The sequence below is a fragment of the Protomyctophum parallelum genome (assembly GCF_964188405.1).
Source record: "Protomyctophum parallelum genome assembly, chromosome: 12".
Lineage (NCBI taxonomy): Eukaryota > Metazoa > Chordata > Actinopteri > Myctophiformes > Myctophidae > Protomyctophum > Protomyctophum parallelum.
In genome coordinates this window covers 39,462,047-39,474,659 of record NC_139712.1, presented here as the reverse complement: position 1 = coordinate 39,474,659, position 12,613 = coordinate 39,462,047, and the positions used below count along the sequence as shown (strand labels likewise).

At 41.3% G+C, this 12,613-nt stretch overlaps 2 protein-coding genes across 2 annotated transcripts in view; both read left to right on the top strand.

The window, feature by feature from the left end:
- The window catches only part of ncoa2 (nuclear receptor coactivator 2), a 101,076-nt gene extending 95,985 nt beyond the window's left edge, over window positions 1–5,091 (top strand). Inside the window, 1 exon segment of the mRNA XM_083778260.1 lies at window positions 835–5,091. Within this exon segment, the coding sequence (XP_083634386.1) occupies window positions 835–846 (12 nt within the window). The 3' untranslated portion in view covers window positions 847–5,091.
- Window positions 5,092–6,828: 1,737 nt separating this feature from the next.
- prdm14 (PR domain containing 14) lies at window positions 6,829–10,660 on the top strand (the record flags this gene model as incomplete). The annotated part of the gene is made up of 8 exons (XM_083777789.1): window positions 6,829–7,480; window positions 7,631–7,684; window positions 7,797–7,957; window positions 8,121–8,391; window positions 8,544–8,746; window positions 9,113–9,214; window positions 10,098–10,305; window positions 10,503–10,660. 8 exons carry the CDS (start codon window positions 6,829–6,831, stop codon window positions 10,658–10,660), a joined length of 1,809 nt encoding a protein of 602 aa, XP_083633915.1.
- Between the last annotated feature and the right edge of the window lie 1,953 nt (window positions 10,661–12,613).

Here is a 12,613-nt window from a genome sequence, read left to right as displayed (position 1 = left end):
TATGATGATACCAGTGATAATGGTCAGTTGGTGGTGTTTGTGAGGCATTATGATGATACCAGTGATAATGGTCAGTTGGTGGTGTTTGTGAGGCATTATGATGATACCAGTGATAATGGTCAGTTGGTGGTGTTTGTGAGGCATTATGATGATACCAGTGATAATGGTCAGTTGGTGGTGTTTGTGAGGTATTCTGATGAGAGTATGAGGCAAAGGTTTATTGTGTATTAATTTAGTGTTTGAGTGGTGCAACCACTCCTATAGACAGCTATGTGTGTGTCCCTCCCTGTGTCCGAGCACGAAGAGTTGCAGATATCGTGATATATCGTTGATGAAATTTCATACAATATATCGAATATCGTGATATTATCGTTATCGAGGACCTAATATCGCGATATATATCGTATCTTGATTCTTGAGATATATATTTCAACCTCTTCCGCATTCCATTACTGGTCAGTGTCATTCATTTTATGCCAACCATGCATACAATCATTATTACAGTTTGTTTGCTATGTGGGAAACACAGTGCTGTTGCTTCTGATGCTTTTAAGCCCAATAAAAGTCCATGAATATTTAACCAAAGTGCCATTTGATTGTCTGCAGTGCACGTCAGACTGTTATAAGGTACTGCTATATCTGTCCCCTGATTTACTCCCCTTTCTTGCTTATAGAAATATATTGCCACTTAGATTATGTCAATTATGTATGGATGTTGCTTTTGCAAAAAGTACTCAGGTTTAACACTTGGATGAACCCCTGGATGTTATTGCAACTCTATCCAATGATTTTCGTCAAGTGGAAAATTCAATTGTCTTTTGTCTTTCTCTGCAGAAGTACTGTTGACCCGCGTGGAGTCCACAGCCAGCACCTCAGTGAGCCTCTGGTTCAAGGAGCACAGCACGCTGGTCCTTCTTACTACATGACTACCCAACAAGCCGGCGTTTGGCCCCTTGAATCAGCCAGGCCACCAGCCATGCCCCTGTCCCGTCTCCCCAGGTCCCCACGCTCGCTCAACCTGGCCTCTCCCTGCCTTTGCTTTGTGTTCTCCGGTGGGAACCTGGCCCTCGGCGGAGGCAGGGAGAAGAGGGGAGTGGGGGAGACGGAGGCAGCGAGGACTGGGGAAGGATCGCCCCCCAGTAAAGCTGTCCCAACACGCCTAACCCACCAGAGGGAGAGCCTCGCGATGAGCCAGTCTGTCTGTCCAGCTGCATTCACCGTTTTGTGACTTACTGTAGGCCTCCCGGTGGGGAGACACTGGCTGAAGGAGGATGAGGGGGGATAGCGTCTGGCGGGGATCCCTCCTCTGATGAATGTATTCCTCTCAGTGGACTGCGGCCATTTACAATCTCATCTCAAAAACAATGTACACTGATTTTTTTTTTCTCAGTCTTTTTTGCCCCCCCGTTTTTTTTCTCCCCTTACCTTTTCGTTACACCTCCTCTCCCTTACACACACCATCCTTTCTCCCTCGATTGTGCGATTCCAAAATGGCAGCAAAAGCCTCCATGTTAGGTTGTGGATTATGGATGGAGCTTGGACATGCAGCCGGTTTTGCCTTTTTTCTTTTGCTGTTCAGTAATTGAGGTTATTTTTCTTTTTTCCCTTTTTTTTGAGTGAGAGAATAAGAATCTAGAATGAAGATGTGGTTTGAAAAACTGATCTTGGACAAACACTGCAGAAGTTTATCATGTATTAAATTAAGTTTTATTTTTCTGTATAGATTCTTTTTAATTATTGTAGATGACTCTTTATTCTAGTAGCAATGACGGGGGAAAAAATAAATAATTTCTAAAATGGTTAAAAGTGTGAACGAGGCACTTGTTTAAAAAAAGAAGAAATTTTATTTTATCTGTAATGGTTGTATTCTTTCTGAAGAGACTCTTCTAATAACAGTTGGATTGTGGATTATACTTTGGTCCTGTACTTTCAGACAAGAACAAGTTGTCAAAATCTGCATTACGGTTTTAAAATCACGGATCACAGAGATTGTATATACCAATAAACTAAAAACATTTTCTCTTCCTATTTATTTTCTTCCTTAGGGTTGTAGTCCCCCTCGTACCCCCGGCCCCCTCCCTATACCCCAAAAATGTTTCGTCTAAAACTGCATCTCAGAGCAGGGTTGTGTGTATGTATATGTATGGTATGTGTGTTTCCCCCATGTTTGGTTAGATGGGAGGATTTGGTACGACGCAGGGGGTCCGGAGGCTGAGTGGAAGTAGGACTTTGTGGTCTCTCTACTGGTCAGGGATGTGGGGGGGGGGGCTGTGCTGTGTATACACTGTACAGATAATCGCTTGCTTCTCTGCCTTTCGCGTAGAACACGACAAACAGAAAAAATCAAGGAGAAGAAAAAAATGTCAAATAAACAGGACAAATTCAACACAGCCATACAATAACTCAAAAAAAGTAAATAAACAGAATAAACAGCTTTCTATGTTGTTTGGAGTGCAACGCTTCATACAAGCTGCTAGGTGCAAACTGTTCTGGTGTGATGTAAACAAGCAATAACAATTACTTGAGAATCTTAGGGTTTCTTTTTTCTTTTTTTCGCCCCTTTTTGTTTAGTTTTTGTAATTTTTGTACAGTTTCCTGATGAAAGACATGTTTGCTCTGTGTTTGGACGCAGTAGTAGTTTTTTATTGCAATTTGTACCAAGAAAGTTCACATACACATTACACATACACGCAGGCACATACACACACACACACACACACACATTTAACATCTTTATTTGTATTCACATTTTACAAGAAATTTCTTGAACACAAACAATAGTGGATGCGCAAACTTGAGAAAACTCTACAACAAGTGCTTCAGATACAGATCACGGGTACAGAAAGCATCGCCTTCTCCATATATGGCGACTGCCAATTATTGCAGACACTGAACAGAATTTTGCCGATGCCTTAGCTCTCGGCTTGGGCATGCCTGCAATCTGCAGGCCCCTCACGACTGATTTGTGGACATTACAGAGGCTTCCAAATATGAACACAAGTAGTTTACATCTGTAGCCAAGCTGTATAATAGCATCCTTAAGACGCTGGTACTTAAGCACCTTGGTACACACACACGGTCCTTTTAGATTATGCAGCGTTGACTGAGGCGTGCAGATGATCTTTGGCCATACACGGAGGACATTTTACTCTTTACAATCATCAAATATGACAAGAGCAAAATGACCCATCATGTGAAGATGGACAATGGGATCTAATCTGCATATTGACACAGCCTCCAGCCATCTTCTATAGCAGAGGTCAGAGTTAAGACTGCACTGACCATAGCATGGTGGCCATTTTGCCGTTCGGTCATACATGGCCGCCATATGGTCACTGACCCTCTCTGACAGAAATTTTAGCCATATTTTGTGACCTCAGGCAGTTGGTTCAACTATACAGTGTTCAGTGACAACATGCCATTGTTTGACTCCAGTATAGGGGTTTTTCTGTCACCAGATCAAAAGTCATCTCTATAACCTCAAAAAGTATTTCCTCAAATAAAAAAAATTAAACTTTTGATATGAACTACTTTAACCCAGGAAAGACTTGGAGCAAGCCAAATATCCCTTGCCTTTTCGATTGGATTTATTATGATAATGTTATTTTTATTTATTTTTAATAATAAAAGCCAGCCTTGGTTTTTTTATTTGGTTTTTACAAAAGGACCTAATGGACAGAAAGGCTTTGTGGCCCATGAACAGCAGGTTTAAAACGAATTGATGTCACTTTGCATTCAAAGTTAGATGTTACAGGATCATAGGGCTGAGAATGGAACAATCTGAATGTATTGTCATTAATGGCCTGAGACTCTAGAATAACTATATGTCAAGCCCTATTGGCAGCATGGTGTGCCGTTGCACTGCATTTAAGCCTTTAGATAGCATATTGCCCAAACTTTTTTTTTTAATTTTGAATTATTGTAATGCTGAATTTCGAACTTTCTATCAAGCTAACTTTGGGACTCTTTCGATAAAGTTATACTACAGTAGCTTTGCTGTACAATTTACAGATCACACGTTTTGATAAATGCTGTTTCCTTTGTAAGAAAAAAATAAATAAATAAAACAAAACAGCAGTTGTGAAGAACAAGCATTTTAGAGACATTTTAAGGAATGACAACCCTTCACAACCCTTTGCAAATTTCCAAAGATTGTCAACATTTTGAAATGACTTAAAGCCATGTGTAGCAGTGCATTTTTAGCATTTATAACGGAACTCACAAAATATTTGCCCCTCAAAAAAAGAGATAATTAAGAAAAATACATCTAGGCTTTGGACCCACTTAACAATAATGAGTTTTCTTTACCTATGGTTTTCAAGAAGTTTAAATGTAGTTTTTGTATTGTCTGCCAATTTCATAGAGCTAAAATGCAAGAACCTTGAAATGCTAAAACCCTAGCATAATGCCTTAGATTTCGTCTGTTCTCGTTCTTTCTTGTACATTAAGCTGTCTGTATAAATTTGTATAGGCCTAAATGATTCGTGTACATTATTGAGTGCATTATTGCTCAGTTCATCTTAGTTGCTGGAAGACTCGAGCCTGATTTTATACGTAGTTGTGCATCAGGTGTCTCGCACTGAAAATGTCAGATCTGCCATGCGATGTGAGCTTGCAGATCGACTATTTTCGGTGCGAAAACACCGGCGCGCTACTAAAAGTATAATAAGCCACATTATCTCATTGCTCAGTTCATAGACTGTTCTGTCTTGGGTTGAAGACTGTGTTATAATTTCTATATCGGTTTTTTTTTTCTCTCTCTCTCTCTCTCTCACGGAACTGTTTGAACTATGTATGAGAAAAAAAGATACATGTGGATATTGAAGCAATATGTAGCAATATGTAATATATTATATGGACTTTCTTGAGAAAGCTTAGTGTTGCGCGTTCCGAAATGTATTTTTTTTCCCTGCATTGTTCACGGAAATCACACTGTACACCCGCATTGACGTTTATAACCCCTAGTGTGAGCGTTTTATGCAAAGTTAGATATACAAGAGAAGTTAAACCACAGTTATGCAAGTTGTGAACTAATATGGCTTCGCTGATGCTATTTGCCTTGTAAATAAAGAATTCTGTTATTGCAACGTGTATTGGAGTACCCTTTTTGCGTTTGAAAAGGCATGGAAACGGCCAACGGGCCATTGAAGGGAGGCGTTATTTATTTAATTCACCTGCATAATAAAGCGATATTAAATCAAATAGCTATTACGAATAATGAAGAAAAGAAATGTCAATGATATCCTTTTGGATTCTCTGATTAATTGTAATTTATTTAAGATACTTTCTATATAATTTATCACAACGAATAACGATATGAGAACACAAAATTATAGGCAATGTCCCATTTTGATCAACAACGCCGTAAATCAGACAGAGGGAGTATTGGCCTATAATTGTACACATAATAGTTTTGATTATTTTCTTTCACACTTGCTTATAGTTGCTTTGGCAATGGAAACGTATGTTTCCCATGTCAACAAAACCCAATTGAAATTGAACCAGTTGAATTGAACTAAAGGGAGGGGGGGTATGAAAGGAGGGGTGCACGGGGGGTGGATGGATTGTACGGGGGCATGCTGTGAGCAGTGATTATGCTGTGACTACTGTGAAAAGGTAGGTATTCCTGTGGGCATTGAGATGCATTTGGGTTTTCTGACCAATAGGGAGACCGCGCGGAGAAGCATCTTTAAGAGGGCCTGGCTCAGAATCTCAGATCAACACTCACACACTTAAGTTAACAACAGGACAGGACTGCTCTGAGGTTTACCTGCCACACATATATATACCGCCGTTTCTCATTTTACTATACACGGACGGACGCTTGGCATAGGCTATAATTGCATTGAAATGACTCGACCTACTTCAGTGATACCCTACACCAGCTTTAAATGATTTCTCCGCAACAACGAAAAACTCAGGCTATCGGGTAAGTTCAGTTGTTATATCTTTACGCATGAAAAAATACAGCTATTCACAGAGTAAAGGAACATTCCTATGGATAATGGTATAGCCTATATACAATTAGGCCATACGTACCATCTCAGAGTCATTATTCGTTTTTAATTTTAGTCTAAATCCCCTTTATCTCGATCGAGTTTTCTGCTGTATTAGTCAAATAATGTCCCGCTGACGTTTAAATCGTTGTTATTGCAAAGTCTATAAAAGGCTATGCTTCATTAATGTTGACCTTTGCCGCTGAACCATTGTGTGATTTAATTAGAGTGTCATGACCCTGATTTGTCAGGTCTCCCGGTTCAAGTCCCATTTATTTACCAAGTGATTGGGGGAACGCTTCCTAAAAAAATCACAGAAAGCACTATCTGGTGTTTCTCGTATAAAGATAGTTGTAATTGATGATCAGTCGACTCTGCGTGTGCCGTGTGCTCTCAGCTGGAAATATTGCAAACTCTGTCTTCATTAATCAATAGCAGTTTGTTCCATTTGACCTCCATTTAAAACATTTGTCCATTAACTCGGGTGATATATATGGGCCCGTTTTATAATATATATAGGCCTAATGAGCTTTTAAATTCAAGATATTGTAGCCTAATCTTTTACAATAAATTAGCTATACTCAAACTGGGCCAGTGACAGTGACAGCTCAATACAACTGCATATATCAGATAAGCTATCAACTTAAGTTAAAAAAAAAATACAATACAAAGTTATGAATTGTTTTGTTATGTTCCTCGCTATAGCTATAAACTCAACTAACCCCCCCACCCTCTCTCTCTCTCCCATCCAAACAATTAAAGAATATCAACTTTATTTGAACAACGGACAGTCGCTGCTGTGATGTCTGTATCACTGTCCACTATTCCCGCGATGAAGGGCAACAATAAGGGCTACCACCACACCAGCCTGCTCAAGGGCAGCCCTGGCCGCGGCTCGGGTTTCTACCCTGCCCCTCTCCCCCACCATGGAGCGCAGCACTACATCGACATCTTCACGGGGACGACGCACAGCCTCCTCCACCATCCCCTCAAATCTCTGGGCCGCCTTGTGTCGGACACACAAGCTTCCATGCCGCTCAACTTCGCCGGCGGCGCTCCTCCGTTCCTCCATGGCCACCACCACCACCATGGCCACCAGCAGCACCACCACGCCTCCGTGCAACACGTCTTGCAACACCCATATCTGAGCCACATGCTGCCCGGCGGGCACCACGGTGCCGTTTACTCCAAACACCACGAGGAGCTTGCAGTGGCCGCCGTGCTGACGGAGCACGCCGCCGTGGGACCTATGTCTCTGTCGGACTTCAGCAGCCCCTCCAGCGACAGGTCCTCCTCCGCCTCCACCTCGCCGCCGAAGGACGGCTCCTCTTCTTCATCGTTCCTCCTCCGCGGCGCAGCGGAGCCAAATAAATCACGCACTTACAGTTTCAGTGAAGACGACCTGTTCGCGGTCCTCTACGGCTACTCTTCCCGGAGCGAACAACAACCGAACGTGGGGTGTCACGCCATGCCCGAAAAGTCAGGTGCGTTTTACGCGTGGTTCTTTCGGGGAATATAATATGAGAATGCTCTGCCAAAATAAAAGTATGGTGCAAATCCTATACGCACGTTTAATTGCTTGTATCCCATATCACGGTTTTATATTAAATGTATTTTCTATTTTTTCCTTGTAGTTTCTGACAGCCGAATTCTCCCCTTGGATAGTGAAACTCTTGAACTCCCTGAAGGTAAGCCTATATCATTTTATTTAGACTTGAGGCCTAATAGACTAATTCCTTCCTCTTTCTAATTGAATACGTATCCAATGTTTGACACTATATACCATTTGCTGTCTTGCAGGGTTAACAGTCCTCCAGAAGACTTGTGGAAACGTCTCCCATTACGGAGTGTTCACGGATAAAAGTGGCATCCCCAAAGGCACGCGGTTCGGTCCCTTCCAGGGCAAACTGGTCAATACCAGCGAGATCAAAACATACGATGACAACACACTGATGTGGGAGGTAAGAAATAGCATTTTTACTTTAAAAGTTCAGCGGATTGATTGTCTTGTTTTCTTTTTGGTCCTTTTTATCATCTCTTTCCTTGTTAAAATAAACAAATCTACAGTGGGTGATTTGAGCATACAACTAAATTCTCTCCCATACACCCCTCTCCCCCATGCAGGTGTTTGAGAACGGCAGGTTGAGTCATTTCGTGGACGGCAGGGGGGCCTCGGGGAACTGGATGTCGCTGGTGAAGTGCGCCCGTTTCCCGGAGGAGCAGAACCTCATCGCGGTGCAGGTGCAGGGCCAGATCTTCTACGAGGCCTGTAAGGAGGTCTCACCGGGCAAGGAGCTGCTGGTGTGGTATGGGGACTGCTACGTGCAGTTCCTGGGCATTCCACTCACTCTGAAGGTCTCCAATGAGGAGAGTGAGATGCAGAATCCCCCAGAAGGTCAGTATTATTAGCCTATATAGTTATTATTATAGCCTAATACTTGGGAAACTTTATAAGCCCTTTATATTCCCTTGCTTATGCATGTGCATGCAGTATGTTCCTATGTGCACTATAGCCTAATATCCCATTTTTATTTTCTTTTTTGCCAGATTCTGCAGAGGGTTTTAAGTGTGACCGCTGCGGGAAGGTGTTCGCATATAGGTACTATCGAGACAAGCATCTCAAGTACACGCGTTGCGTGGATCAGGGCGACCGCAAGTTCCCGTGTCACCTGTGCAACAGGTCCTTCGAGAAGAGAGACAGATTGCGCATACACATCTTGCACGTGCACGAGAAACACAGGCCTCACAAGGTATACATTTATTTAATAATAATGACTCATATTGACTGCCATTGCGTGGCTGTGTGTGTGTGTGTGTGTGTGTGTGTGTGTGTGTGTGTGTGTGTGTGTGTGTGTGTGTGTGTGTGTGTGTGTGTGTGTGTGTGTGTGTGTGTGTGTGTGTGTGTGTGTGTGTGTGTGTGTGTGAATGCATGTGTGTGTGTGTGCGCGTGTGGGCCTTTGGTGCTGAAAGGACAGCTCCCTCCACTTTCATAACACATTTCATGCGCTGAATGACAATGGCGCCGTAAATAAATGCAAATGTTTATTGACAGATCGAATAATAAAGCATGTCTAGAATCTAAACTAATACTGATGATGTTGTATTGTGATCCGCAGTGCTCTGTGTGCGGGAAGAGTTTCTCCCAGTCGTCCAGTCTCAACAAACACATGCGCGTGCACTCCGGAGAGCGACCGTACAAGTGTGTCTACTGTAATAAGGTAGGTTTGGTTGTGCATTATATACGCAATATAGGTCCCCCTGCATGCACGTGTTTGTTGTTGTTGTTGTTGTTGTTTTGGGCGTGTGCCAATTTAAGGACTTTTAAGAACCTTTTAATACCTCCAAAAAATAAGAAAATAAATAAAAAAGACCATTCATCAAAGGTTATCAAAACTACATAAAAACTAGTCAAATTGTCAAATAAAATAAGAAAGAGGCAACCATTACTAAAATGCATTGCCTCAACTTATACAATTCCAAGTGCTTGTCTGCAGGGTGGAGGGGTCCCCAGTCAAATGTGATTATTTTGGGGGTCACGGCCTGAAAAGGTTCAGAACCACGAAGTTAACGTATACGTGTCGACGTCATCGTTATTCTTATGCACGCGTTCACAAATAAGAGATCTGAACGGACCATTCACTAATTGGCTTTTTTCCTCATTTCGTGCTACATTTGGCTCATTACGGCGTGGCACGCTCCACGGACACACTTACATGCTAATTATCGCCAGATGTACACCCACCCTTTTGTCCGCCGAGGTTATACTTTTAATTTACGGCTCTCGAATGAGGCCAAGTATTTTTGTTTCTTTGTCCTGGCTGTCCTCCCTGTTTTTATTTACCCGATGAGTGCTTTGTTTGACCTTCTCCTCCTCCTCGTTATCAAGATAAGCCGCGGTACAGTCTGTCTGTGTATTATTTTGCCGTAAAACGCAATGAATGGCCTATTCAAGGGGGCCGAATTGCCCTTCTATCCCGCCCTCCTTGTTCCCAAATCGAATTGTTAATTTAAGGAAAAAGTCTAACATTTGGTATATTTAAATGTGACTGTTCTCACTTCTCACTGGATTTAAATATTATTTTTCTTATTTTCTTCCATCAGGCTTTCACTGCTTCCAGCATTTTGCGCACGCACATTCGCCAGCACTCCGGAGAGCGACCCTTCAAATGCAAGCACTGCGGGAAGGCCTTCGCCTCGCACGCCGCGCACGACAGCCATGTGCGCAGGACGCACGCCAAGGAAAAGGCGTTCCCCTGCGACGTGTGCGGGGAAGCGTTCCAGGACGTGCAAGACCTAAAGAACCACATGAGTAAGAGATTTAACCAATCTTCAAAATAATTAAAATACTAAAAATACTTAATATTAGTATAATCAAATTATAGTCGTAACTATTATAATGGGCCTTATGATATAGGTCTGTTATTGCTTATGTTACTGTTATTAGGCCCTAGACACATATTTACAATTCTGTAATTTAATAAACTTTCTTCCCTGTCTTTTTTACAGACAGATCACATTTGGAAAGCACTATTGTCCCGTCGCCTCCAGCTAAAGGCTCCATGGATGAAGCAAAAGACAACTCCATCACACAGAAACACACAGGAATAAACTTCCCTTATGCCGGATTAAATGTTATCAATCCGGAATATCGACCATGGAACTAGGCCTCATGTGTGGAGGTGGAGGAGGCATCGGCTCCATAGGTGCCAATTGGATGCTTGCTGGAATATGTTTAAAATGTAATATTTTGTTTTATAATTATATTAAATTAAACTATATGACAATTTTAAATTGTTAAAATACAGAAATGTAGGCCTCTATTTATTTGAGCTGTTAGCATTATGGGGGTGTTTTGTGTCTATAAATGCTTTCTTTCTACAATGTTTTTGTCAGTCTCAATGTAAATACGTGTATTATTATTATATAATTATTATTGTATTATTTCTATTATTCTTATTCACTTGACGTCAAAGTTGATAAAAGCTTTAAGCTTTAATTTGTGTAAAACATTACAAACATTACACTACCTCTTAATTTATGCCACAAAAGCAAATGAAAGTGTCTGTATTTGTATTTGTATACCATGAGCACATTTTTACTAAACAATTCTGAGCATGAACATATTTCTACATGTGTCTCCTTATTGTTTTGGTCAAGTTAAAGTGGAACAATTCATTATTCGTTTTGCAATTTAGATCGAAATGACAAAAATGAATAATGAATTGGACGAGTATAGCTATTATGTGGGCATTCATTAAGCCTTCATTCATGCATCTTAAAAATACTATAGACTATCATGGCAACTATTAGTTGTAAAAAGAAATATATAAATATATATAAATATATAAAGCTAAAACATAATAACGGTGATTGTCATTTATCATGATGATTCATTAAGAATATTTAATCAGGTTTTTTTGATCAAGCAACATTTATATTTTAGCTTCTTTTTTTTAATAACAATTCAGTCCTGTTTCTACCTTCTTGTGTGTTGCTGTCAACAAAGGGCCTCCTATAGGCAACATAGGCCTATACGAGATGTAATGTTAAATAAAGAGGACTATATGCAGTTGTTTATTACTACAATGTTTTAGCACATTTCCACCGATAGGTTTCACGCACAGTCAGACAAAAATGTGATGAAGGTTTATCGGAGAGGTTGTGATGGTCTGGAGGTGCGAGCCTCAGCCTGACATATAGCCTCCTCACTGGGTAACAAGAAGACTCGCCCCGTTTCTGTTTTCCTCCCAGAATTTCCCCCAGTGAGGGGTGGGAGAGGCTGGACAGCAGACGGCTGGACTTTGAATTTCTCTAACTATAAACTTTCATGACAGCAGACAGCCTAAGTACAAATATAATTTATGAAAAGCTACTACATTGAAGTCTGTTCACAGAAGTTGTTGTAGGCTATGTGGGGATTATCTGACGAGGTACCATTTGAGTGGGCAAAACCTTACATATACTAAATAATACTAAATTGTTTATAGGGTCAATTTAAGTAAAATAATATAGCCTTTTTATATTTTTCCAAAAAGAATACAAACAGCCAATAGCATATTACAAAGTTATCCCCCTCACTGGTGACAATTCCGGGAGGAAAAACGGGCAAGCACCGGGGCGAGTCTTCTGGTATACCCTCACTGTATGCATCTGTCAACCTCAGTATTTACCCATGTGTGATGGATGGAGATCTGGAGGCTCTGCGCTGCCCACTGAGTGAAAATGAACAAACCTCTGTGTACCAAATGAATGACAATGGAGTGTAGCTATGAGGTGGTCCCTGCCAGGAGAGAATGAACAGCCACACAGACACAAAGGACACCCATCTGCTGCACTCTGATGGTGCCTCACTGTCAGCAACTGTCCCAATGTGTTCTCCTGCATGAGGCAGGGGTCATCAATGTGTCCATATATACACGGACAAATGTGCCAGTGGAAGACTTGTCCGCGACAAATCTTTGATTGAAAAAAGAAAAACATATATTTTTTCCCGACCCATTATGTTTTTAGTTTGTTCATGCAATATGCAAATGAAGTGCACTGACTGTACAGATAAGACCTATATTGAAACCACAGAACTTGAACCATGCTGCATTTTTGTTGCAGCCATGGAGTGT